At 61.8% G+C, this 21,567-nt stretch overlaps 1 protein-coding gene across 2 annotated transcripts in view; it reads left to right on the forward strand.

Moving 5' to 3' along the window:
* Window positions 1–21,567, forward strand: part of SRC (SRC proto-oncogene, non-receptor tyrosine kinase) — a 29,517-nt gene extending 7,950 nt beyond the window's left edge. The window contains exons 2-13 of one of the 2 annotated variants that reach the window (XM_075768916.1): window positions 6,804–6,879; window positions 10,699–10,948; window positions 11,207–11,306; window positions 15,072–15,170; window positions 15,882–15,985; window positions 17,404–17,553; window positions 17,821–17,976; window positions 18,138–18,317; window positions 18,399–18,475; window positions 18,866–19,019; window positions 19,213–19,344; window positions 19,789–21,567. In XM_075768916.1, coding sequence (XP_075625031.1) covers window positions 10,708–10,948; window positions 11,207–11,306; window positions 15,072–15,170; window positions 15,882–15,985; window positions 17,404–17,553; window positions 17,821–17,976; window positions 18,138–18,317; window positions 18,399–18,475; window positions 18,866–19,019; window positions 19,213–19,344; window positions 19,789–19,997 — 1,602 coding nt within the window. In that variant the 5' untranslated portion in view covers window positions 6,804–6,879; window positions 10,699–10,707 and the 3' untranslated portion in view covers window positions 19,998–21,567. The remainder of the gene's footprint in view (window positions 1–6,803; window positions 6,880–10,698; window positions 10,949–11,206; window positions 11,307–15,071; window positions 15,171–15,881; window positions 15,986–17,403; window positions 17,554–17,820; window positions 17,977–18,137; window positions 18,318–18,398; window positions 18,476–18,865; window positions 19,020–19,212; window positions 19,345–19,788) is intronic. The other variant, XM_075768917.1, reaches the window with a different exon arrangement.

The raw sequence follows: 21,567 nt of genomic DNA on the forward strand, positions 1-21,567 counted from the left end.
GGAGGGTTGCTGGCAGGTTTCGTGCCGTGGAGGTCCCGCAGGACCCCTTTGCAGGGCTGGCAGGGCTCGGCCCCGTGCTGGAGGGACGCTGGAGCCCCAGGGAGCTCCTCTCCTCACTGGACTGGATGGGCTGGTTTCTCTGAAAGTGGAAATGTTTTAGCAGTGACGCCAGCGTGGCCAGGGGTGGTTGTAACTTGCTCAGATCCGGAGCTTTTCTGCCTCCTGCGTGTTCCTTGCCCCCTTCCTCCCTCTGCCCTGGAGATTTGCCACCTGCCTGCGCCGCCGTCCTCGCCCCGGGGGTGAAATTGCTGCGGCGCTGATGGGTGCTGTTGGGTGCGGCAGCCCTCGAGCCGGCACACGCGCAGGTGGCAGCACCGTTTTGGCCGGATCTGAGCCACCTGTGAATCACATCAGCCTCTCGCTGCCGCCTTCCCCAAGAGTCGGGCGCGGGGCAGGCTGGGCGCTGCACCACGGCCATCCCCGGGGAGGACCCGGGGCAGATGTCCCCTTCCAGAAAACAGAAGCAAACTCTATTTCCTGAAGCCCGAGGCTGGCCCTGCTGGGAGAGGCACTGCAGAAATGGAGAACAGAAATCCCCTGCTCCTCCTCGAGAGGCCAGCTCGTGTCACCACGTCTCTGTCACCCCCTCCGCCAGCCGGTTCCTTGTTCCGGTGCTTCGCCTGGAGGAGGGCGGGAACAGTGTTGGTGTGATGGGGCCGTGGGAAACTGGAGAAGTAGGTGGTGGGCAGTGGGACCTCAGGGATGCCAGCATGGCCAGGGGCTAGTATTAAAAATGTATGTTTGGGGGGACACTGAACCCCCAGTGCTGAGCTAGAGTGCTGTTTTGGGGAAGTATCACCCCATGGTTCCAGGGAGTCCAAGGGCTGGGAGCTCCGTCTCCTAGTGCCCACCCAGCACAACATCGGTGCTTCCTCACCCAACATCGGCACTTCCCGGCCCCACGGGCACTCCCACCCTGGAAGCATTTCCTTTCTGTTTCCTTCTCCTGGACTTGGCAGGAGGAGAGCAGTGCCCTCATCACCTGTCTGGGAGAAGCCGGCTTCAGGTTAACGAAGGCCAAAGGCCTTGTGTGCCTTTGGAAAGCGTTTGCTGGAGCTGGTTGGGCAATTCCTGGCTTTGGCTGGTGTCCTGGTGGGAATGCTGGAAGCGCAGGCTGAGTCACGCTGAGAGGCACTGGTAGGCATCCCTGCTCCGACCCGGAGCAGTGCCAGCGAGGTCAGGCTGCACAGCACCCAGCCAGCTTTGAGCATCTCCTGCTGGAGATCCCACCTCCTCTCCAGCCCCTGTTCCTGTGCTGGACCACCGTCGTGGTGAAAAAACTTATTTTTCCATCTCCACTTGCCAGGATGCCCTGGCAGTACGGAAGGGGACGAAGGATGCGTGCTGGCCGGGGAACGAGGTGCTCCCCTCTCCCCTGTGGCTCCCCTTTCCTCGGTGTGTGCAAGCAGCGGACTTGGGCTGGGTTTGCAGGACCCGTGTGCATGTTCTCCGCCTGTCCCAAAGCCCCTGTGCGTCCTGCTGAGCACGGGCACGCTCAGCTCACTGGTGCTGGCAGGGAGGGGGCTGTGCCGGTGCCCCAAGCCCCCAGCTGTGCCCTGCTCCCGCCGGCGAAGGGCATTGGCTTCTCTCTCCCCTCTGTGAAGCCGCCGCATCAAATCTTGCCGCCGTTCATCTTGCAGCCCTGTCGCTGCACCAAAGGGCTGCTGAGCCGGGGAGCGCCGGGCCCCCCTCTCACCCCCGGGCTGGCTGCTGTCCCCCAGCAAAGCAGCCACCCTCCGCGGGCACCGGGGCTCAGCCAGGCAGCTTCTCAAGCCCCTTGGTCATGGAGGAGGCTTGAATCCAGCTTTGTCCTTCTGGAGATGGGGATGACCCTGTGCCGAGGGCAGCTTCATTTCCCCCCCCTAGATTTGCGGGGTGCGTTTGTGCAAGGCTGGGTTAGACGGCCAGTGCTTTGTGTGTCTGCGATGATGCTCGGTGACACGTTAGGTCGTGACACACGGCTCTGCCTGTGACGCCAGGGAGCAGTGTGTCGAGAGCTCCTGCAAGCTTCGTTCGGTGACACGTCGGTCGGGAAAGGCGGCTGCCAGCTCCCTCCGGAGCCGTTCGCGCCGCTCGGCGATGTACGTTAAAAACCCACTGCCTCGGAGGAAGCTTTGCGTGGTGAAGCTTTGCCAGCTCCCAGGGGCCGTGGACGAGCATCGCGGTGGGTCAGCCCAGGGACATCTGAAGATGTGGCCCCACCAGTACCCAGGTCTGCTGCAGCTCGGTGGTGGGGACGTGACACGGCGTGGCAAAAGCCACCTTCCCTTCTCCCGTCCCTTGGGGGAGAAAAAGGCTTAAACCCGAGCGCTCAGCAGCTCAGCACCAGCAAGCAGAACTTGCCGCACGTCCCACTCGCTCCAGGCAGCTGGCTGCGTTCTTTCGGGGAGATAAGGCTTGCAACTTTTTCTCGCCAGCCCTAAGCAAGACGGTGCTGGTGGGGCACCCACCGTCGGGCTTCCCCTGCCCTCGCCCAGCTTCGGGGTGCTGCGGGGGTAGCGGGGGGCACTGCCTGCGGGCAGACCCTGGTGCTGGCGGAGCCACTGCCCATCGCCCCGGCAAGCCAAAAACTGCCTGTCGAGGGGCTGACTCCGTGATGGTGGGGAGAGCTCGAGCTCCCTGCACGGCTCCCTGGATGTGTTTGGTGTTTCCTAACTTCTCGGCCAGAACCTGCTTTCGTGCTTCTCAGGGGGTTGTTTTGGTATTTTAAAGTCCCTGTTTTGACATGTCTTTTTGGAGGTATTTTGCATCGCTCCTGACTGTGACTCTCCCCCATGCTTGGGGGTGTGAATTTGAATGGTTGATTTAATTATCCTTTCCCTTTTCATGACCCACTGGCCCCTGTTAGCTTGGGCTGTGGAGCTTTAATTAAGATGGTTTAAAATTTAACAGGAGTTGACAGGGTTGGATGGGAGGGGCTGGGACTTACATACGTGGGGAGCGTGTAGCTGGGCCCCCATGCAGCAGCCATGCCGCCCTCCCCTCTCCTCCGTCAGCGATTCCTTTCATCTGGGAGAGTTTTCCATCGGCTGGGGGGAGCCAGGGGAGGGCTGGGGTGCCTTAACTCAGGTGTCTTCCACACGCAGTCGCTGGGCGAAGCTGGGGTGCGCATCAAGGGCACCTGTCCGCGGCTTCCCTGGTCCCCACGTGGGAGCTGAGAGATGAAGTGAGCATCTCTGCATCTCTCCTTGTTTCAGGAGTCAGTGCAGGTGAGAAACGAGTGTCCTTGCAGAGGAGAAGGGCTGGAGGTGTGACCCAGGCGTGCCCTCGCTGCATCGGCCGTGCGGGGAGAGGATCTGCAGCATCAAACCCTGGTTTGCGGGGCTGGGGGAGCAGCTCCCCCTTTTTCACCAGCACCTGGGACTCAATGCAGCAGGGCTGGTCCCAGCCCGGCAGAGATGTGCCTCTGTGTCCCCCCCCTTGTACCGAGCAAAGCCCGATGGAACGGGACAGGGGACGGGAATTGCTTTTTCCGCGGGGTACGTGGTGACCTGGTGTATAGGGGTGGCAGGAGGGGCTGGTGGGCTGAACCGGGGCAGCGAGGCTTTCCCCAAAGCACCGGGGGCTGTGCTGCCGTTCACTGCCCCCCCGGCCGTGATGCTTGCCATGGGAAAAGGCAAAACTTCAGTAGCATCCCCTGGGACCGAGGGGGAAACTGCTGTGTGAGTGTGTGCAGGACTGTGTTTCCTACCAAAATGCAGGGAGGGAGCAGGGGGTGATGCAGGGAGGGGGACGGGGCGCTGGTCGTTCGGGGACCACCCTCACAGTGGTTACGGCAGCGCCGACCGAGCAGCAATTCATCGCCCTGGCGCGGCGGCCACCGTCTCCCCGTGACGCCGTGCTGCGGCGCTGACCCCACTGCCTGGGCTGCCACGATCGCGGGGGGCAGCGCTGCCGCCCCTTCGTGCTGCCTGCGCGGGGGGGACGCGGCGGATGGCAAAGTGCCCTTTGGCTCTCGCCTGCCTGCCTCCAGCCTGGGATCTCTGGTTTGAATGGCACACCTCGTAGGCGGATTCTGGTTGTCCTGCATGGATCTGCCCCGGCGGGACCCCGGTCCTGCTGGGAGGGGGTCGGTTGTGCGCAGAGGGGGATGGAGCGGGTCACGGTGGGTTTGGGATCACCGCTCTCTGCTCCTTCCCATCCCCAGTGCCTGCTGCCGTGGGCTGGGCGCCGCAAAGCTGCTTTGTCTCGCCTGCCGTCCCACACGCTTCATTTTTCAGTCTGGCGTGAGACAGGTGCCGTTATTAACCTCGCCGGGGCTTTGCGAGCCGGGGATGTGGCTCGGCTCGTTCCGGCAGCGGGTGGGTGCTGGTGCCCCCGGCCCCTCGCCCACCTCTCCCCCAGCACCCACCCCATCCCATCTGCCCGCGGTGCCGCTCGGCACCCACCCGGCTCCTTAGCAGCCCCAAGGACGGAGCCTGTTTTGCCGGAGACATCTCCCTCCCCTCGGCTCAGCGTCTGGCGTTGGGCCCCAGCCTGTCGCGGCATTTCCCAAGGTTTCTGCTTCTGCCTGGCAGAAGCCGTAGTGCTGTGTTTTGTCTGCTCCCAATCAGTGCCTTTTGTTAGTGTCTTTGAAAAGCAGATAAGATCGCTTCCCCGCCAGCCCCGCTATCAGCCTGGCCTTACCACTGCCATTGTATCCTTGAGCGATCCGCGCAGTGGAAAACACCCGGAGCGGGTCGTACCGAAGAGCAGCAGTTCCCGTCGCTGCTGTGTTTCCAAGAGCATCTCTGCCGTGGGGAGGTAGGGCAGAGGATGGAGCCTTTTCCTGCATCCCAACTCGCAAGTTAATTTTTTTTTTTTGAGGGGGAGAAACCCTGGGGACGCGGGTGTCAGAGGAGCGGGGATGCTGGGCAGGTCAGGCGGCATTTCCAGCGCCGGCAGGGGAGGACGAGGACGCTGCGGTCTCGCGTGCCGTGATCTGATCCGAGCTGAGTTGTGCAGCTGAGTGTGCTTCATTTTTAATTGCTTTTGGAGAGGGGAGGGGGGGGTGGCCTCTTGCTGCGGCCTCTGCCCGGGGCAGGGTGTGCGGCTGGGCTCAGCCCTGGCACTCTCTCCTCCGGAGCTTCTGCCTGGGGGGGGAACTGAGGGGCCGGGAAGACCCCAAATGCAGAACCCAGCAGCGCACGGGGGTGGCGGTGCCGGAGGGTACCTGAGCCCAGCCATGGCCGTGCCGGCGGTGCGCCGGCTGGGACCGCAGCCCTGCTGTGGAGCTGACAGCAAGGCTGTGCCGAGCTGCAGCCGCTTTCAGCCACCAAATACCCAAACCTGGGAGCGTGAGGGATGCAGGTGCATCCATCCACCTGGCAGCTGTGCGGGGACCTGTCCCTTCCCCTTCGGAGGACCTTGCACCTCACTGCCCCGGGCATGGCTCACCTCAGTGGCAGATTTGGGTTTCCCCAGTGGCTATTTTGGTCCTATTTTGTCTAAACACGGCCGTGGCCTCGCAGCGTGTGCCCGGGAGCCCGAGTGGCACAGCGTGCGCAGGCAGCGGGGACACGGGCACCACGTGCGTACGCAGCGCAGCCTTATTTGTATGTGCTGCAGCCTGGAGTTGAGACTGCAGCTTCCCCCACCTTCCATCCCGCTGTGCAATTATTGCCAGCGAATATTAGTCAAGTACAAATTACAAACCATTCAAAGTCTTAAAGAGCTGTCAATCAGCTGCTGCTTATTATCCTAATCAAATGCACTAAAAATAGTGACAAAACTTATTAGCAGCAGGAAGGGGGAGGCCATCAAAATAAACCTGCGGTGTGGTACATCCTCTGCGTGGCAGCCACCGCCCCAGGCGCCCACCCAGCGAGAGGGACTCAGGGTGGCAATACGCTGACCCCATGGAGGTTTGCTCGGTGGTTTCCGCCATCACACCACGGTGTTTGCAAGGTAACCAGCCCGGCACGCGTGCCATGGGGCAGCGTGCTGTGATCCACGTAATGCACAGGCTGAAGAGGTCAGGTCGGGGCAGCTGGGGCAGGGGAGGCTGCGATGGCAGCCGGCGGTACTGGGGGAGCAGCAGCTCTTTCTCCTTTGCTTCTTTGCTGCTGTCTCTGTGCAAGCCCTCCCCTCGCTACTCCTTGGTGGCCAAGGGCATAAAGGCAGGAGACTGCAGCTGATCTCTTCCAGGCTTGCTCCCAGCAGGGTTAGATGGCAGCGTAGGAAAAACCTACCAAAAATTTGGCCAAAACGTGCTTTTCTGGCTGAGTCAGGGCTTGAGCAGCACGAGGTGCTCCCAGACCTTGTCCTTGGTTCATGCCGTAGCACATCTGTGCTGTTAGGGATGGAGAAGGCAACCCTTATCCCTGGGGACAAGGTCCCTGGTTGGTGGCCGACTCTCTTTGCCACTGGTCCTGGCTGTCCAGAGATGGAGCAGCTGGGCTGGAAACGCTGGTGTATCCGGAGGAACCATCTCTGCTTCTCCCTTCAAAAGTGTCACGGGGGGCTGGGGGTGGCTGCGCTCCCCTCTCACCCTGGGACATCACTCAGGGTGGCTCCAGCCGCCTCCTCTCCCGTCCCTGGGTGGGTTTGATGAAGTGGAGCAGAGAATTGTCCCCTCTTCACACATGAGAGATCAGAGCAAGCGGGTGTGAGCTGCCGGCCCCACGCTGGAGGGATGGCGAGGAGGAGGAAGAGGAAGGCGGCGGCAGCAGCCCTGGGTGCTGGACCGTGATGTGGGGGGAAGAGGGCAGCAGGGCACGGGGACGGCGGCTGCCGCGGGTGCTGACATCCCCTCTGTCTTGCAGGCTGCGGCGGGAACTGAGCTGACATCGCAGGCGGCCCCTCCCCACCCCGCGGCAAGGCTGTAGCCGGGAAGCGCTGGTAAGGCATCTTCGATGGCCTGGGGAGGGGGACCAGCCTGCTTTGCTGAATGAACCCACCCCGGAGAAGGGAAACCCTCCCAACCAACCCCCTGGGGGGGCTCAGATCTGGGGTGCCAGGCGCTCAGCAACAGTTGGATTTGGCCCTTGAGCATCTGTAGGCGGGTGGGGTGCTGGGTGCAAGAGCAAAAGGCAGAGCCCTCGCTTCATCCTTCCCACCCCCTGGTGCTCCCCACGGCGTGGCCGGCCCGTGGGGGCAGAGCTGATGTCTCGCAACTCGGCGCCGCGGTGGTTTGCAGTTTGCTGCCGGTGCTGACCCCCCGGAGCGGAAAGCAGGGGAGTTCCTGCGGGCTGCGACGTGCCCGGGGTGCTAATCCCCGCCGCAGGAAAGCTTCCTCCGTACGCCGCCTCGCATCAGTCGGAGGTGAGCGCCGGGAATGCTGGCCGTGCTCCAGCCTGCCACCGCCGCACGAGCCTTGGGAGGGGAAGCCCTGCCGAAAGGCAGGCACCGGCCGGGATGGGGAGCGATGCTGAACCCCCCCATCCCAGCAGTGTCGGCTGCGAAAAGCACGGGAGCGGGGAAATATCCTGCTGGGCATCAGCTGGGCTGCCCCGGCTGGACGCTGAGCATGCCTGCAGCCTGTTACACGTAGAAATACCGTTCGTTAGACATAAACACAGCAGAGCTGCGGGCGGTGGGTATTTTTTGCAGTCTGGCCGCTGTGATGCTGTCCCACAGCTCCCAGTGATGCTGCTGGGGTGTGCTGGGAGCCACTGCGGCTGGGCGGCAGGTTCACCCACTTCCTTCTCTGCCCCTTGGCTTCGGGGGGGGTTTCATCACCGGCTCTGCCAGAGGCAGGGGGGGTCTCTCCCCGCCAGCGGGGCTGGTGTCTGGCCCTTCTCCCCACCCCGGGGACCTGAGTGCACAGCACATTCCTGCCATCATTAATAACTCCTCTGCCTGGCTCTTGCACAACCCCCTGCGTCCTCCTGGGGGAATTGGAACCCTTTCCTCGCCGACTGTCAAGGCAGCAATGTGGGGGCTGCAGGGGATTTCTTGCCCCCCACCCCTTCTCCCTGGGGGCAGGTGGGGAACGTCCCCCCGCCCCGGGGCGGCTGCAGGGCTAAAGCCACACGGTCACGTTGGCTGAGTTGTCTGGGACTCAGAGCGGGGATGGTGCGAGGCTGCCAGTGCCTCGGGGCATGTGTTGGGGTTGCCAGCCTACATTTTGCACTAGCCAAATCAAAACTAGTGTGTGCAGGTGTTTAGGTGCAAAGCTGTTTGTAACAGGAGAGTTTGGAGCGGGGTTCGCTGCTCTGCAGCCCTTTCCCCAGAAGACAGCAGGTTTGTGCCTCCTCGTCCTCCTCCTCCGCTCCCATCTTTGGCTCCTGCAGCCAAAGTCCCGATGGCTGGATTGAGCCCCGTCTGAGCAGCGCAGCCCGGTGAGCAGCAAAGCCCCTGCCAAGGAGGGTTAGCACCCAGGCGCAAGCTGGAAGCTTGTGATGGGTGTTGGAGAACTCTCCCTCCCCAACTCCCTCCCCAGAACCGCTGCTCACGGTCCATGGCATCCCCGGCCAGGACACACCTGGAAGATGCGTGTCCTGCACCCGCAGGCTAACGGGTGGGAAGGCGAGGCCACCCCCTGCTTTGGGGACATCGGGAAGTGCCTGCAGGATCCGACCTCCCCTTTCTGTGCTCTGTTCCCAGCTGATCTCTAGGCACATTGACTATTTTATACTCTGATTTTTCTCAGCACGCTGATAAATCCGACCCAGGCTGGCAGCCCCGTGGGGTGTGTTTGGGGGGGACGCTCGTGTCCCCAAAGTGCTGCTTAATCCGTCGCCCCGGCTGGGGTGTTTTCCTGCCTGGGGAAGTGCCGCTTCCAGGGGAAACTCTGAGCGGCTGCGCTCCTTGCTCACAGTCGCGTGGGCAGTCACAAGCCGCACGGTCACAGCCCCGCCGTGCCCCTGCCTTCCTCCCTGCGCTGCCATCCCGGGAGCACCAGTGGGTGCCGGAGCCCCGGGCAGAGGTGAGCGAAGGGCTGGCCGGGGGGCCGGGGAGGTTTGTTTTCCTTAGTCGTGGGGGCTTTTTCTCATCATTTCTAAGATCCTGCTTTCCCCCGCAGTTCTGCTTTAGCATCTTCTGCACCAGGCTTTTAAAAGTGCATTTATTTACGGGACAGACCTCTTCCCCTTTGCTGCAGGATCTGCCTCCAGACTGCTGGCGGTGACGATTTGCAAGTGCAAAGCTTGTATTTGACCTTCCGTTGCTCTGGGGCCCCCGAAACCCAGCACAGATATGCGTGGGTCGAGTCCCGTGGCAGATAGAGGCATTGGTCCCTCCTCGTCACCAGCATGTGTAGGAGGAAGGACAGGTCTGCTCCCCGCCGGAGCGGCTGCCGTAGCCATACCCAGCCCAAAAAGATCAGTTTATTGCGATTCCCGAACACCGGCAGGGTCTGGTCCTGCCAGCGTGATTTCAGCTGAAGCAAACCTGCGTGGAAGCGGGACAGGGGATGCTGCTGCTCATCTGTGCAATTTGGGAGCTGGAAAACAGTAGATGGAAGTTGGGTCTTTTGGAAAATAAGCCCCGATCGTCGGGCAAAGCCCTCACTGTGGGGAGGGAGCAGGGAGGGGAGCAGAGGTTGTGCCTGGCACCCCTACACCTCCCTGCGGCAGGAGCCGGGTGGCTCTGCTCACCGACACCGGGGCTGTGCAGGCTGCTGGAGCTGCCCCATGGTGCTTGTCCTGCTCATGGACGCTCGGCCCAAGATACTCTCGAATGCTGGGTTAGAAAAACTGTCTGCTGGGTGAGGCTGAGCCCTCGGCAAAGCCTCGCAGGTGGCTGCATCCAGGTCCCCCTCTGGTCTGCACCTTGCGGGCAGTGGCTGCCTCCTTTGCTCCTTCCCTCCTTGTTCTTTCTTATCAGAGATATTCTTTTCCCTGGTTGTCTCCACCTCCCTTTTCCCTCTTGCCATGCATGATCTAGCCTAAATACTTCCTTCCATAGCTTCAGGACACTGCTGGGTATCCTGCCATCTTTGGAGACTGCGAATAATTCCCTCCCTTCATTTATATCATTACCTTGAAGGTATTTATAGAGCATGATCTTGAGTGGAAAGGAAGGCATGACTATATATAAAGCTGAGATCCCTTGGTCTTTAGCTGCTAACTGCCTGGAAGTGCTCCTGATTTAAACTTTTCTCCCATTTGCTGCACATTTTGAACTTCACAAGAACATCCTCAGCATTTAAGTCCCCATCCTGAGCAAGGAGAGTGATGCAGCTATGGGTTCTCCAAATTTCTGCTGTCGGAGTAATCCAAACTCGTGAATATTTGTCTTGGCTTCTCCTGTCTGTACCCTGGTAGAAACGCTCATGTAGGAGGAAACGTGGCTGTACGGAGTGCTGAGGTACACCCCACGCTGGGCACCCGGCCTGGGGCATCCACAGCCACGCTACTGAGCACCGGTCCGGGCTCTGCGCTCGGCATCCTCGCTCCGCAATCCCACTTTTGCTTCCCTCCGCTCCCAAAGCGTGCCCTGGCAGCTCCGCTCCCGGCGTTTCGCTGGCTGCTGCAGCGAGGAGGGAGGTGGCTCGGCATTAATGAGGGGCGATGCTGTCCCAGGGCAAGGGCAGGATGGCCAGACTTTCCAGCAACTGATGCTTGAACAGACTCCAGAGGTTGTTTTGATCCCTCACAGGCAGGCGTCTGTCATGCGAGCCCTGGGAGGCAGATGATGATGATGATGATGATAACAACAACAACAACAATAATAATAATAATAGAAGCCCTGTGCATGTGTGCTTGTCTCCTGCAGCCCGGGACCATGGGGAGCAGCAAGAGCAAGCCCAAAGACCCCAGCCAGCGCCGGCGCAGCCTGGAGCCCACCGACAACGCCCACCATGGGGGCTACCCGGCCTCGCAGACACCCAGCAAGGCGGCCGCTCCCGACACCCATCGCACCCCCAGCCGCTCCTTCGGGACCATGGCTGCTGAGTCCAAGCTCTTTGGAGGCTTCAACACCTCCGACACGGTCACCTCGCCGCAGCGTGCTGGGGCACTGGCTGGTCGGTGTGGGCTGGGGCTCGGCGGGGCGTGGGGGGGGTCCCAGTTGGGTCTTCGTGGGTTTGGTTCCAGCTTCTTCTGGTGATGATGGGGTCTCCTGCTTTTAAGGGGCTCTGTCTTTCAGCTGGAGGGGGAGCAGATCTGTGTTTTATCGGCCGGTGGGAAGATGGTGGGAGAGGAGGGTCCCTGGCGAGGGGTGCTCAGCGCCATGCTGCGGCAGCGCCGGTGGCTGTGCCCATCCTGAGTGGTCTCTGTCGCAGGTGGAGTCACCACCTTCGTGGCCCTCTACGACTACGAGTCCCGGACGGAAACGGACTTGTCCTTCAAGAAAGGAGAGCGCCTGCAAATTGTCAACAACACGTGAGTGTCCCTGTCCCTGCGGCCGAGCCCGCATGGGTGAGCTGTCCCCTTCGTCCCTCCTGCAGAGCCCCTGAGCCCAGCCCCAGGACTGCCAGCTCTGCCAGGGGTGGGTGCTCGAGGAGGCATGCTCCAAGGGCCACCTCTCCCCCGGGACGGGTGCTCAAAGAGGGACGTGGTAACTTGTCCGAGGACATCAGCGTTGGAGGCGATCGTTCGCCTGCTCCCGCATCCTCCCAGCCCTGTTGCTGGTCACCGTTGCCTTGCAGCCTCGTCACGGAGCCACCTCCTCTGCTTGCTGGCCAGTCTGTGCCCTCCTACACGGGGCCACGTCCCCGCCGGTCCCCTGTCCCCATCAGCGCTCAGCTCCCTCTCGTCTGCCTGAACACATCTCAACTTCACGGGCGCTTTCCCCTGTGCTTGCACGGTGTCTCTGATCTCAGCTTCTCTCTTGACTGTTTTTTCTCTCCTCTGTGCCACGCTGTCCTTTAGGAGAAAAGTGGACGTCAGGTGTGTATTGCAGATTATTACTATTATTATTGTTAACGATCTTAAATGTTAAAAGCCCGTCTGCTGCCCATGTTAGGGCAAGGTTGGGTGGAGCGGGGCTGGGAGGAGATGATTGCCCGATGGTTTTGTGATCGGTTGGGTTTGTCCTCCCTGAGTGACCGGGGCAGAGTGGGGAGCCCCTTCCTGTGCCGGGGAGCTGCTCCGTCCAGAGCTGTGTCTGCACCCAGGAGCTCTGACCCTGGTCCGCTTTCCTTGCCTGCGCCTGGCACCCCTCTGCAGTCCCTTTTCACTTGGCTCTCTGCTCCCTCCTGGCCTTTTCTGCATTTATTTTTGCAGGTTTTAATTTTATTTTTATTTTTTGTGAGTGGCTCAGGGGACTTGAGTGCTTCCTTAGGGATCTGGCTCGTGCTTGTTCGCTCTCCATCCTGGTCGTAGCAGCTCACCCGTCGCTTGCTGCGTAGAGCAGGGCGGTATGAGCAGCTGGAAGATGCTCCTAAACATGATCCTGTATTAAACCCACACGTGGTCTGTCCTGGCGTGCATGGTCTGCAGCATCCTTCAGCTGCACTGCTGGAGGCCTGGCTGGCAGAGCCACTGTCCCCAGTGCTGCCATGGGGTCCCTGGGGTCCGCAGCTCCTGCTGGACCCCCCCACCGCTGCCTTCCAACCCGGGCACCCAGAACAGCTTTGCAAAGGTGGAAAGACAAGGGAGCATCTCAGGGATATTTCTCCTGCAATGGTCAGGCAGTGTTGCACAAATGCATTTTCATTTTGATCCTTGTTCTCCTTGTTCCAGCGCTGTTTGTTAATGGTGATTCATTTAATCCACGAAGTCCAGGATGTGCAGGGCTTCAACGCTGCAGGAAAAGCTTGAGTTTGGGAGTTTTGGTGCTTCTTGCTTTCACAGCCTCAGCAGCGTGCTAGCCCCAGGCTTGGGTTCTGGTTTGGGCTGTTACAAAGGGAGCTCTGCCCGTTGCGGGTCCAGATTGGGCCGATACATGAGGGGTTCTTCCCTTATACCTTAAATCACTTCTGGGGTTCCCATACTTCTTTTCCTCTTCTGCTGTTTGTCAAAGGCTCGGCAGAGGGAAGGGTCGGGGGGTGATGGGCTCTGCAGCACCCTGGGGAGCAGAAGGGCTTTTTTTTTTTTCGGCAATGGAGCCCATCAGGCTGGAGGGTGCAGGATCTGGGTGCAGGATCTGGCTGCCGACCTTCCCGGTGTCTGCTGCGGCTGCATGGGTGGGATGTCCACAGGGAGAGAGGCGGTGGAGAAAGCTGTGCAGTTTGTGCAGTGCTTGGGGTGGGTAGATCTCTCTTCTCGCTTGTGGCTTTGCAGGGTGGCTGCAAGTTTTGGCTGCTCTGATGGGGCTGGGGTCATGCAGGGCAAGAGGAGAAGCCTCCACGTCCCGCAGCTCCCTGCTCCCGCGTCCCGGCAAAGCCCAGGCTGCCTGCCGTGACCCTCGGTCTCCCTTGTGGGCTAAATCCATCCACCCCAGTGCGGAAGGGCTCTCGTGGTACCATTTCCAGCGGGAGGAGGTCTCCTCCCAGCCAGCTGGCAGCCAGCAGGGATGTGGTGGGGTATTTTGGGTAAGATTGTGCAGGGAATTGTTGAAACGCTTTGTTTTGACGATGATGATTATTATTATTTTTTTCCCCACTGAGACATTTTTGGAATAGTTTGTTTTTGCTGAATTCCCAGCTTGCAGTCTTGCAGCCCAAGCTGGAATAAAGCCACAACTCAAAAGCTGGGCATTTCTCAAGCAGATGTTTTCTCTGGTCCCGTGGGAAAGGAGCCCAACCCAGTAAAGGTGACCGGGCCAGCAGCTCCGGCTGGGGAGCCCAAGCTAACTGCCACGAGATGCACCACAACCAGGAGAACTTATAATACTGTCTGGAGCTGCTGCGAGGCTGGGGACAGGCTCCGGGCAGGCGGCAGAGCCTGCTGTGGTTGGGAGATCTCCAGAGCATCCCTGCTTTCCCCCACCCTGCCGGCACCAGCACAGGGAGCCGGGATCCGTGTCCGGCTTCTCCCGGCCACTTTGAAGCATCGCTGTCTTAGCTGGGACAAGCAAAAGTCACAAGCTGCTGGTGTGTCTGGAGCAAGGATAGAGGTTTACACGTCTGCAGGGGTCAGGGATGGGTCTGGATGTGGTCTGATGGGTCTTGCAGTGGTGATTGATGTTACCAAGGTTCTTCTGTAAAGTGTTTGTGGAGATCATCCTGCCAAGTTCTTGCATCCTTGCGGTGCCGTTCCTGGATCTGCAGTGTTCCCGTAGCCTCGTCTCCCTTGTGGTCAGGATAAATTAGGTGACTCCATCTTCGATGGGCGAGAAGATGCAGGTGGTGGGAGGAAGCCCTGCTGTCTGTGGGGAAGGGGAAGCTGCCTCCTGCCGTCCTGTTGTTCTCTATTTATTGTCCTTTCCTGCCCCGTCCTGTGCAGGACTCTGTGGGGAGGAGGGCAGAGCAGTGAGAAGGATCCCGCGCCCTGCCGGCGCCTGGGGACGTGCCTGGGGGCACCGTGCCTGGGGCAGGAGAGATGGCGGGTCAGCCCTGGGTTTTTGGGGACCACCCGGGGACTCCCGCAGGGCAGATTCGTGCTCGGGGCCACGGGGCCAGCACAGTGGGGGTGTGTGGCTCCGTGCAAGCAGTCGTGCAGGCACGGCCTTTGCTGGAGCTGCAAGCGGGGCACCCGAGCTGGACGGCGCCCGCTGCATCCCGGCGGGGCTTCACTGCGGGGGCAGGTCTGACCTTCCCCTCCCTGCCCAAACCTCAGCCCCGTCCTGGCGCTTTTCTGCGGCCTGTGTTTAACAAACTGTCTTGGGTTTTCCTGGTGCTTTTTTTAATGACTGCCATCATTCTGTCGCTTTTCCCCTCCCTCCCCGTCGCCTGTCGCTGCCCGCTGCCCTGCTGCCCTGGATCCCCAATGCCTCTCACCCCCCAGCCAGACCCTGTGCGCATTCAGGTGGCTCCGAAGGTGTTTTGGCTCACTGGCTACCATGCCTGGTTTAAATTTAAAGCATCCCGTATGCGGATGGGTGGCCCCACTACCAAGAGCTTGCCCAAACAGAGCCACGGGCAGGGGCTGGCAGCAGGAGCTCTCCTGGCCGGGGTCCGGCTGGGGGCTGGGGGCTGCACCCCTTCCCGGTGGGGCTCTGCGCTGGCTCGTCGTCCCCCCCCCGGCCCCGGTGCCTCTGGGCAGGAGAGGGACTGGCTGGGGGGCTCCTGGCTTCACACTGAGTGTGTTTTGGTTCTCTTGCAGGGAAGGTGACTGGTGGCTGGCTCATTCCCTCACTACAGGACAGACGGGCTACATCCCCAGTAACTATGTCGCGCCCTCAGACTCCATCCAGGCTGAAGAGTAATTGCCATTTTTTAGACAGTTTAAAGACGAGCGATAGCAAACACACCCTGAGCGCTCCTCCCTCCCCCTGCCCCTCTCCCGGGCAAAGCCTGCAAGGCCTCTGGGTTTTTCCTTTTTGTTATTTTTCCCCTTTGAATTTGCAAACCCCATAAAGGTTTTCCAGCCTTTCTTAAAGGCCCATAAATGTGGAGGTGCGGCGTGCTTGCGCGGTGGAGGGATGAGCGGTGGCGTAGCAGGGGCCGTGGTGGACCTGATGCTTTTTGGTCTGGTTGTCACTCTTCCACGTGGACACGTACCCGTGTGTGAGGATGCCGCTGGCTCCGGCTGAGCGCAGAGGTGACCATCACACCGGGAGAGCAGGCAGGGGCAAAGCCGGCCGTAAATCCCAGAGCAGGAGCTGCCAGCTACATCCCTGCAGCCCGTCCCCAGCCAGCGGCACAGCGTCCCTCCCGGCAAGAGCTCACGGGGCGTCAGGGGTCCCCGGAGCCCCTCATTTGGGGAGGCTTTTGGAGTGAAGGCGTTTCGTGGTCTGTGGTGCAGGGTTGCTCCTTGGGCGATGCCCGTCCCGAGGTGCCCCAGCCTGGAGATGCAGCCTGTGGTCTGTGAAATCTGCGGGGAGGTGGGGGCCGGGGCTGAGCCCGCTGCTTGGAAAGGCAATGGAGGGGGTGGGCGAGTGCCGGGCGCTGAGCCGCTGCCTTGCTCTTGCAGGTGGTATTTTGGGAAGATCACTCGCCGGGAGTCCGAGCGGCTGCTGCTCAACCCTGAAAACCCCCGAGGGACCTTCCTGGTCCGGGAGAGCGAGACCACAAAAGGTGAGTGGGGCTGGGGGGGGTCAGCCCTGGGGGAGCCCCTCTCTGGGGGCAGGGGGCATCTGCGCAGGGACCCTGGTCCCCCTGTGCGGTGCCGGTTCCCCCAGTTCAGCTGCACAGGGAGGGAGGAGGAGAAAAGAGTCGTACCTTGTGGGCAGGAGCCAATGTTCGGGGTCACTGGGCGATGCTCCTTGGTACGAGTAGCCTCCTGGGGTCTCCCCGTGCTGACGCACCCGTTAAATCACCCGTGACGTCTCCGTTACCCCAAGCAGCCTCCTCCCCCGTGGAGGGATGCGGCCGCTTCTCTCCCGTGCTGCCTGCCCGGCAGTCAGAGGTGGCTCAGCTCTTGGCAGGGTGGGAGCCGGGTGCCTCACCAGCTCCAGCATACCCACCAGGCAGGGTGCTCTGTTTGTTTGTTTGTTTGCTTGGGTTTTTTTACAGCCCCTAGTAGATTTTTTTTGTTTTCTCCTGGTCCCTTATACTGGCAAAATCTTGAACATGTGCTTCCTGGACAAGCAGGCAGAGGCAGTGATGAATCTTTAGGTCCTTCTTTCAAGTCTGACGACTCTCTATACTTGTTTTGTGCCTCCTGAAAGCGCAAGTTGTGATCTTTGCGGTTCAGCTGCCTGAGGATGCTGTTTTGTACCTGGAAATGTGGTTTAGTTTGGCTTCAAATGCACCTTTGGGAAAAGCTCCTTGATGTTCCTTTCTGTTTTGATGCCTTGAACTTGCCACTATTTATTTTATTCTGGTGGAAACAGCTCATTCAAGAGGCGGCATAAACCTTCCTTTCTGCTTTTTGTGACCCCAGCAGCACGGTGGGCAGAGCAGAGACAGGCGCCCAAAGCGATGCCCACGGTGGGATTTGTGGAGGAGGGAATCGGGCCCACCAGCTCCTTGGCTCTGCTCTGAGATGCCGAGATGTTGAGGTTGTGGGTCAGCAGCTCCCCCCAGCCTGCCTCCCGTCCAGTCCTCTCCCCTGCTTCAGCATCCCCCCTTTGTCACTGGAGCTGGGTTCATCCCTGCACCCCGGGGGGCTGCTCGCCCTCCTCCCTGCTGGGCCCCCCCGAACCCAGCAGGGTTTCTTCCTCAGCACCAGCCCGGGGGGGCACGGTCCGTCCCGGTGGTGCCGGCTCCTCTGAGCGGCGGTGGCCCCTGCGCGGCCCAGCTGAGAGCAGCGTTCGTCGCAGAGGAAGCAGCAGCGGTGTCCGCGCCGCGTGCTGCTGGGGAGAAGGACCCGGCAGGGCTGGGGGGGCTGGAGGGGGTGATGCCCCTCGTTAGCACTTCCCCGGTCCCATGGGGATGCTGAGCTGGCTCTTGGTTGCCCAATCCTGCTCCCCCATGCCCAGCCCCCGGTGGGATCCCATGGGGAGCACCCGTCTGTGGCACAACCCCCCCCAGCCCTTCGGTCCTGCCCGCAGGTGCCTACTGCCTCTCCGTCTCCGACTTCGACAACGCCAAGGGACTCAACGTGAAGCACTACAAGATCCGCAAGCTGGACAGTGGTGGCTTCTACATCACCTCCCGCACCCAGTTCAACAGCCTGCAGCAGCTGGTGGCCTATTACTCCAGTGAGTAGCCACTCGGGGTCCCCTTCGGGTCTGGGTGACACCCCGGGTGCTGTGCCTGCCCTCGCTGCGGGACAGGTGCTTCTGGGAAGCCAGTGTGGGGCTGGGGAACCTCAAACCAGTTGGGGGGGACCCTGGTGAAAAGCTGCTTGGGTTTTAGGGAAGAGGGTGAGGATCTGGGTATGGATCCCCGAGGTAAACTGCGGGGTAAAAGACGTCGCGTGCCTAAATGCCCAAGTGTCACCCTGGTGCTGTCCCCTCCTGTGCTAGAACACGCCGACGGCTTGTGCCACCGCCTCACCAACGTCTGCCCCACGTCCAAGCCCCAGACCCAAGGCCTTGCCAAGGATGCCTGGGAAATCCCCCGGGAATCGCTGCGGCTGGAGGTCAAGCTGGGACAGGGCTGCTTTGGAGAGGTGTGGATGGGTAAGGACCGCTCCCCCGCAATGTCTGCCCCGTGTCACCACCTGCATCCTCTCCCCAGCCATGTGCCAGTGCCAGGAGCCTGCGGTGGGGTGGGGGAGCAGGCAAGGGCCACGGCCCCCTGCCCCGTAAATGTGTCCTGAGCAGCGTGTCCTGTGCTGCAGGGACCTGGAACGGCACCACCCGGGTGGCCATCAAGACGCTGAAGCCCGGCACCATGTCCCCGGAGGCTTTCCTGCAGGAAGCCCAGGTCATGAAGAAGCTCCGACACGAGAAGCTGGTTCAGCTCTACGCCGTGGTTTCAGAGGAGCCGATTTATATCGTCACCGAGTACATGAGCAAGGGTGAGCGCAGGAGGGACGCCGGGGGGGGCGGCCAAGGGGCTCTGCTCCTCTGGATTGCCATGACCGTGGTCTTCCTCGCAGGGAGCCTGCTGGACTTCCTGAAGGGCGAGATGGGCAAGTACCTGCGGCTGCCCCAGCTCGTGGACATGGCGGCTCAGGTGGGTTTGTGCATCCCCGGGCCTCCCGCGGTTCCCCTCCAAGGGCGGGGGCTGCCTGAGCACCTCGCTGGGCTCTCGTGGCTGTTGCCTGTCAGGTGGGGGGTGGTGGGGGGCTCGGCAGCCTCGCTCGGCTCGGGCTGGGTGCTGCCGTCCCTGCTGGGTGCTCAGCCCGGAGCTGGGTTGCAGTCGGGGACCGTTGTTTTCCCTGTTCCCGGCTCTCTGGCCGGCAAACCTGCGTCTGCCTGGGTTTTCTTGAGCGACCGGCTGCTCCTGCACCCCAGGTTGGGTCGCGCTGCGGAGCCGTTCCCCTCGGCAGTGCCGGGTGCTCCCTGGGGACCCTCACATCACCCCGCCAGCCTCGGTGCCCCATGTCCTTCCTGGTCCCCACAGATTGCGTCTGGCATGGCCTATGTGGAGAGGATGAACTACGTCCACCGGGACCTCCGGGCAGCCAACATCCTCGTGGGGGAGAACCTGGTGTGCAAAGTGGCTGACTTTGGCTTGGCACGCCTCATCGAGGACAACGAGTACACCGCTCGGCAAGGTGCGTGCCCGGGGCTGCCGGCACCGTCCCCGGATGCGTGGCACCGGAGCGGTGGCCGCTCCGTGATCCCCAGTGCCCATGGGTGCGCGTTGCATCTCGAGCCAGCACATGGCCCTGGCTGCGCGGGGGTCCTGGGGGCACTCACAGCCCGTGTGGGGCCGGGAGCAGCCCCTCACCCTGCCTCTCCATCCAGGCGCGAAGTTCCCCATCAAGTGGACGGCCCCCGAAGCTGCTCTATACGGCAGGTTTACCATCAAGTCGGACGTCTGGTCCTTCGGCATCCTCTTGACCGAGCTGACCACCAAAGGCAGAGTGCCGTACCCAGGTGAGGGCTGGCACAAACCCCGTCCCCGCCGTGGTGCCCCGACGCCAGTCGCCCTCGCCCAGCGCTCACCCCTGGTACTCCCTGTCCCCCAGAGCCATCTTTGCAGAGGAGCAAACTGATGCAAAGTTTCTCCTGCAATTTGGGCAGGGAGGGCAGGCTTGGGGGTGAGCTGCCCCTGCCCAGGTTGGACCCTGCCCTGCTGGGGCAGGGCGAGCAGAGCCCAGCCGGGATGCAGGGTCACAGCCACCCCGTCCCGCTCTGGTCTCCGAGCAAGGTGACAGGCTGGTGGGGACGAGTGCTGTTGGGCTGGGGGTCCCTCCTTCCCTGGGTCAAGTCACTGAGGTTGCCTGTAAGGTTGCCAGCGTGATGCCCTCAGCATCCCCTCCGGGAAAGGCACGGTGCAGGATCTGGCCGTCTCTCACTCGTGTCTCTGCCCACACGCAGGGATGGTGAACCGGGAGGTGCTGGACCAGGTGGAGCGGGGATACCGCATGCCCTGCCCGCCCGAGTGCCCCGAGTCCCTGCACGACCTCATGTGCCAGTGCTGGCGGAAGGACCCGGAGGAGCGACCCACCTTCGAGTACCTGCAGGCTTTCCTGGAGGACTACTTCACCTCGACAGAGCCCCAGTACCAGCCTGGCGAGAACCTATAGACCCGGAGCTCCTCCTGGCACCAGGGACGCTGCCATCCTCGCCGCAGGGCGCTGAGGGCTGGGCTGGCCTGCCTGCCGAGGGGCCGGTTTTTGCGGAGCAGCCCTGGGGCATCGCCTCCAGATGTGGCCAGGGGAGGTGCTGGATTCCCTCGTTACTCATTAAGACTTCTGGCCTGTTTTTAACGAAGCGGTGCCGTCCCGCTGGCAAGAGGAGCTGGCGGGCGCCGGCGGGGCCGGGGCTGTGGCTCAGGAGGGCGAGCAGAGCATCTCCTGCCAAGAGACTTGGCTTTCGGGAGAACTTCCCCCCCCAAGCAGCTCTGGGGTGAACCCGGAGGAATTGGGGGACAGCATCACCCCACTTCAGACATGTGGCCCTGGCCTCCTGCACCCCTGTTCTAAATCAGCACAAATTTCCCTGCCCCTTTGTCCTCCCCGCCATCCCCCCACCCCGGCTCCGGTTCTCCCGAGGGCACTGGCAGAGACGTTTGGCCACGGGGAAGGCACAAGCCGTGGCTGGTTCGGATGATGTCATGCACCGGCGCAGTGGTGCCGGTGCGAGGTGGCAGCGGGATGCTGACTGTCCCCCTTCCTGGGGTGTCCCTCCGGCCTCACCACGGCAGGGCTCTGCGGCTGAGCCACGCTAGCGGGCACCGGGAGCGTGAAATGTGGCTGCTCGTGGCTCTGGTGACCGTCACTGTCCCGTGGGAGCACCCGGGCACACGTTCGAGTCTTCCAGCTCTGTCTGTCCTCCCAAAGGACCCGTCTTGTCTCTCCTGGGAGCGGCCCCAGGGGTGCCAGCAGAGCCCTCGCCCTGCCTGTGGCCAGCCCCACCGCCCCGGCTGCGCTTTCTCCCACCGAGCACTCCTGGTCTTCCAGCTGCCCTCCCCAGCTCCGCCACCAGCTTCCCCACCAGCAGACACCCCCGGGCTGGCACTGCCACCAAATCCATGGGACTTGGGTGCACGGCACGGATGGCTGTTCAGGGTGTGGAAGTGTTTTGGGGGAAATACTCATCTTTCACGGATGCTTTTGTCCACCCGGTACGTTTTTAGCTGCCTTCCCCCCTCCCCTTGTGTCTCAACTGCCGGCTGCAGTCCCCATGCAGTGGGAGCATCCCCAGCCATGGGCCACCATCCCGGAGGAGAGTCCCAGGAAGCATTGTGCCACATGGGAGATATTCGCAGCCTCATCTCCCTGCTGCTCGCTCCCAAAGGCCTCAGCCGTGTTTCGGTCATGGGTAGCTATCTGCCCAGTTTTGTCCCCCCAACATACAGGGCTGAACCCTGGGGCCGGCGGGGCGGCATCCAGCCCCTGCGCTCTCCCGCCCAGCACCTGCTTTGTACATAGCCCTCGAGCGGCCCCCACGTCCTCCCAAACGTTGACTTAGTTGCATGTGTTGGTTTCCCCCCCGCCTGCAGCCGTACCGAGCTGGAAACCCTTCGCCGTGGTGGCTCGTGGGGCTTCGCTCCCTCGCCTCTCGTGTCCCGGGCACCCTCGCTCAGAAAGACCTGGGGGCTCTTTGGATGCTCTGCTGGACCAGGGGATGGGATGGGGGCTCGAGGGGGTGCTG

Source organism: Balearica regulorum, chromosome 16 (assembly GCF_011004875.1).
Source record: "Balearica regulorum gibbericeps isolate bBalReg1 chromosome 16, bBalReg1.pri, whole genome shotgun sequence".
In the NCBI taxonomy this organism is placed as follows: domain Eukaryota; kingdom Metazoa; phylum Chordata; class Aves; order Gruiformes; family Gruidae; genus Balearica; species Balearica regulorum.